Source organism: Syzygium oleosum, unplaced genomic scaffold (genome assembly GCF_021117445.2).
Source record: "Syzygium oleosum isolate NSW1041296 unplaced genomic scaffold, Sole_v2.1 Sole_v2.01, whole genome shotgun sequence".
In the NCBI taxonomy this organism is placed as follows: domain Eukaryota; kingdom Viridiplantae; phylum Streptophyta; class Magnoliopsida; order Myrtales; family Myrtaceae; genus Syzygium; species Syzygium oleosum.
In genome coordinates this window covers 20,682,046-20,686,760 of record NW_026607485.1, presented here as the reverse complement: position 1 = coordinate 20,686,760, position 4,715 = coordinate 20,682,046, and the positions used below count along the sequence as shown (strand labels likewise).

Here is a 4,715-nt window from a genome sequence, read left to right as displayed (position 1 = left end):
AATGGCATCTGGGTATAAAATATCAAAAGAATTAGCAAAACTTATTGTTACACAAACAAAAACTTTGCCATCGATAGACAATCGAATTATGATTATACAGTCCAATAGAGAGCATATCGATGTTGATGAAGAAGATTGGAGAAGACGTATCATTTAATATCTAGAGAACCCAGTTTCTAATGATAAATCCTTTAAAAAGCAAGTGTTGAAGTATCTGCTGTTGGATGGAGAATTATATCGAAAAACAATTGATGATGTTTTGCTGAGATGTTTAAGTAAAAGAGAGTCATTTATAACAATGGCAGAGGTGCATGAAGGAATATGCGGTGCGCATCAAGCGGGTATAAAAATGAAATGGTTATTAAGGCGCCATGGATTCTTTTGGCCAACAATGACTCAAGATTGTATTGATTATGCTAAAGGGTGTGAAGCATGCCAAAAACATGGACCACTGCAACATGTCCCTGCGGCAATTATGCAACATATTATCAAACCGTGGCCATTTCGAGGATGGGCAATGGACATAATTGGAAAAATATATCCTCCATCATCTAAAAAACATAGTTTCATATTGGTTGCTACGGATTATTTCACCAAGTGGGTCGAAGCCGCCTCGTATAAGAACATAACTCAGAAAGTAGTAAAGGAATTTATAGAGGAAAGAATTATTCATCGATATGGAATACCAGAAACAATAACGGCAGATCAGGGTACTGTATTTACTGGTCAAGAAGTTTTGGGGTTTACCAGATCCAGGGGAATCAGGATGCTTCATTCAACTCCTTACTACGCTCAGGCGAATGGGCAAGCGGAGGCATCTAATAAGGTTATTATTAATCTTATTAAAAGGCATTTGGAAGAAAACCCTAGAGAATGGGATTCACTCTTATCGACAGTATTATGGGCCTATAGAACATCGAGGAGGTCAAGTACGGGAGTAAGCCCATACATGTTAACTTATGGCCAGGAAGCTGTGCTACCTGTAGAAATTACAGTACAATCATTAAGGGTAAAATTACAAGGGGGCATGACCAAGGAAGAATATGACGAATTGATGTATGGAAACATTGAGGAATTGGGAGAAAACAGAGTCATGGCTTTGGAGAAATTAATTGCTCAGAAGAATAGAGTTGCTAAAGCATACAACAAACATGTGAAGGAAAAACGCTTCAACGTTGGTGACTTAGTTTATAAAACTATTTTGCCAGTGGGTTTGAATAATGAAAAGTTTGGAAAATGGTCACCAAATTGGGAAGGTCCATATTTAGTTACACAAATTTTAAGTGGAAATGCTTATCATTTGATGGATATTGACGGGCTTGAAGAAATGCCTAGATCAATCAACGGAAAATACTTAAAGAAATATTACCCTACTATGTGGGAGATGAAGGAAAATGAAGAAATTGATAGTCATTCAACATAAGAGTCCATAAAACAAGTTGGCAAACTGAATGGTCGAAGGGGTCGAGCTAGCCAAACCTAGGGGTCGGATTTACAGAAATAGTTTAGGCATCATTACATGATCATTTTAAACCGATATGACGCCTAAACTTGTTTACAAAGCTGCACAGACGACTCTCCAGATGACGATTCTCGTCTTCAGCATGGAAACAGGCAGAAGAACTTGTGTTCCTGGCCGAATAGGCCTGGTTACACTCTGCTTCTAGTGCTGTGAGGTTGGCGAATCATGCGTTAGCCTGCTCGTCCAAGTAATCCACCAGCGACCTGTAGGAGTTGATGTCTTCGTCTATCTGGGCTAGCAGTTCAATCAGCCCTTTCTTTTCTCTCTTCCGCTGCTCTTTTTTCGGATGTCAACTTGCCTCGGAGACGACGGGTGGTGATGTCCAGTAGATCGGCTTTCGCTTCCCTTGTTCGAGTCAAACTACTTAGTCCTGCACGAGCAGGTTCCAGAACTTTGAGCCGGTCAAAGTATACTTTCTCAGCTTGAGTGACAAGGTTAACCTTGTTGAAATAATCACCCTCAACGATTGCATGTTGTTCGATTGTCAGTTTATTTTCAGAAAAGGCTTGAACACCATGGGGAAAAATGCTGCGAAATTCATTAAAGTCAAATCTGAAAGGATGGTCAGATGGAAGGAACTTAGGTTCAGCTTCTTTGAGGAAAGTGAAGATTTCGTCCACAGCCCGGGATTCGACAGACAGATAGGCATAGGTGAAGGACAAGCGACACAATATGTCGTTCCACAAGGAGATAAACTCCTCGGTGAAAGGTGAGGCATGAGAAAAGAAAGGAAAGTTGGACGCCATGTTTGAGGCGGATGAAGTAAAAATGGAGGTAGAAGGGTATAAATAGACCCAACGTGGTAACCAACTTCACCCACGATGAAGAACGTGGAAAAATTTGAATGAAACAGTTCCCGCTGAAAATAATTTATTGAAAGGAAATATCAAAATAAAGACAATAAATTCAAAAGAAATGGAGGAGACTTTATTGATTAGAAGTTTTCTTGGGGAACAACAGTTTCTTTACATCACTTTGAAGGGACAACATACTATGGTCAAATTGACCATTCTCAGTTATACATTTGTTTTTGGTACGTCGATTTTCAGCTTCGATTGCTAGTCGACGTCAATGCTCAGTCTGCTTGAGGTCTTTGAGAATGGTAATATCTTTGTCAAAGTCCATCTCCAGTCGAAGCCTCTGTGTGTGTTTGAGTTGCCGAGTATCTTGAAGAAAAGCCAACCTCTGTTCAATCTCTGCTTTCTGCTTTTCAAGATGAAGTTCTTCCTCATCGAGTCCAGATATTTCTTCGACCAGGGCGTGAAGGTTAGTCTACCTCTCCTTTACAGTATGACTGAGCTCGTTTATGACTTGATTATTCTCGGCAGAAGGTTGATCAGAAAGAGTTAAAGACATAATTAGGTCATAATTACGTTGATATGACTCTATCCTACTGACAAAAGCTTTTGAGAAATCATCAAGTTTGGCCTTCAGTTCTAGGGGCAGTATTTCACTAGGTTCAGCACTACATAGCTCATCAAGTAGAAATTTCAGTCGATCAAAAGCTATCTGATTGCATAGAAGCATAGAAAAACCCCCACTAGAAAGGTCTAGAAGTCGCAATAGTTTATCTCTGACCTTTTCAATAGCCATCTGCCTTGGGGAAGCTACATCTGAGGTAAAACCCTGTATATGAGAAGCCTCGTCTAGCATGCGCTTAGTTTTCAAGAGAGACTCCGGAGAATTTATTTCTTCGGCAGAAGGAATTGAATAGCTCGAAGAAGGCTGTGTCAAAGGAGCAGAACTCTGTACTGGGACAAGAGCAGTGGCCAGGGCCAAAGTTGAACTAGAAGGGTTGACTTCAGTAGAATGGACAGGGGAACCAGAGGTGATGTGGCTATCGATGGGTGCAGTACTGGCAGTTGGCTGAGGTTCTGAAGTTGCTGAGATTAGTGGTATCGAATCATTTAAAGATCCTGAAAATAGAAAAAAAATCAGTCGTTGAGACATATAGTGAATTATAACATACCATTATAACACAAATACCCTATTTCGGTGCTGTGAGGAGTAATATGGGCGGATCAACAGTTGCAACCTCAAGATCAAGGTCAACAGAAAGTCCTGCTTTATATTGCCAGTAATGAATTGCTAAAATCTAATCACTTTGCATTGAATAAAAAGAACAAGTAAAGAATGGTACAACAAAGGTATACCATTTGAATTGTCTTCAGAATGGGTGAGATTGACCTAAGAATCCGAAACCTCTACAGGATTGACAGTGGCCATAGAAGAAGAAGCTGATGTAGTTGAGGGGTTAAGACGTTTTCTTTTGATCAATACAGCAATTGGTTCTTCATCTGCGTTCTCAATAGACTGACTAGATGATGGAGATTCTGTAAGAACAAATACCAGGGTTAAGAGGTAATGTGGGGATTATATGAAATAGAAAAGACTGCATTAAATGGATACCTTGCACCGGATCAGATTTCCTCTTGCGAAGAGATGTGTTATCATCGGTTAAAGGTTGATCCATTGCGGTAGCACAGTACAATCGGGTCCGAATAAGGGCACTTCTTTGGGGAACCACTTTCTTGGAAGAAACTGTCAATTTGGCCTTAGCACTTTTGATTTGTGTCCCTTGAGTTATCCGCAATTGCCCTGATTCAGAACTTGGGACATCCAATCCTATGGAAAGGGCTTTCTTACCCTTCCTACCTCTACTCCTTGGCTTAAATACGCCTCCTGCTATTTGAGTCAGCATGGTTTGAGTAGCCTCCTCATAAGGGCTTTCAAGACAGAAAGAAAGCCACCAAGAAGTCCATGCAGGAGTACATCCAGGCTTAGGTTCGAAGTCATCAACATCAGGGGCAAATTTGGCATACATAAGCCGAGTGATTTCAGCACAGCATGCGAAGGGGGCATCCTTCTTGAAAGGATATTTTTGTTTCACCATGCTTAGGAATTCAAGAGAAAAAGGAATTGGCATGGGAATGACTTGAACTAAACCAAACTGCCTGGCGCAGTATTGAGGAGAATAGATCTCAAAGTCATGGTAAAATTTGCCTTTCTGGGATAGCCTTAGAGGAAGGTCCACAGGAGTAAGGATGTGCAGCCAAAAGTTAGTCGAATTAAGGCGAGCTATCGAATCAAATAATAATTGAATTCATTTGCATCATAAGCAAAAAATTCAATTTCATTTGGTTGAACTGTCAAGAGTTTATGAAGGTAAAAAGCCGAGATACTTAATGAGGAA

The 4,715-nt window shown here is 40.4% G+C and overlaps 1 protein-coding gene across 1 annotated transcript; it reads left to right on the top strand.

Annotated features, from left to right (window-relative positions):
• Window positions 1–517: 517 nt before the first annotated feature.
• On the top strand, window positions 518–1,423 carry LOC130135796 (uncharacterized). The gene has a single exon (XM_056305584.1). The coding sequence runs from the start codon at window positions 518–520 to the stop codon at window positions 1,421–1,423; it is 906 nt and encodes a 301-aa protein (XP_056161559.1).
• Window positions 1,424–4,715: the final 3,292 nt, after the last annotated feature.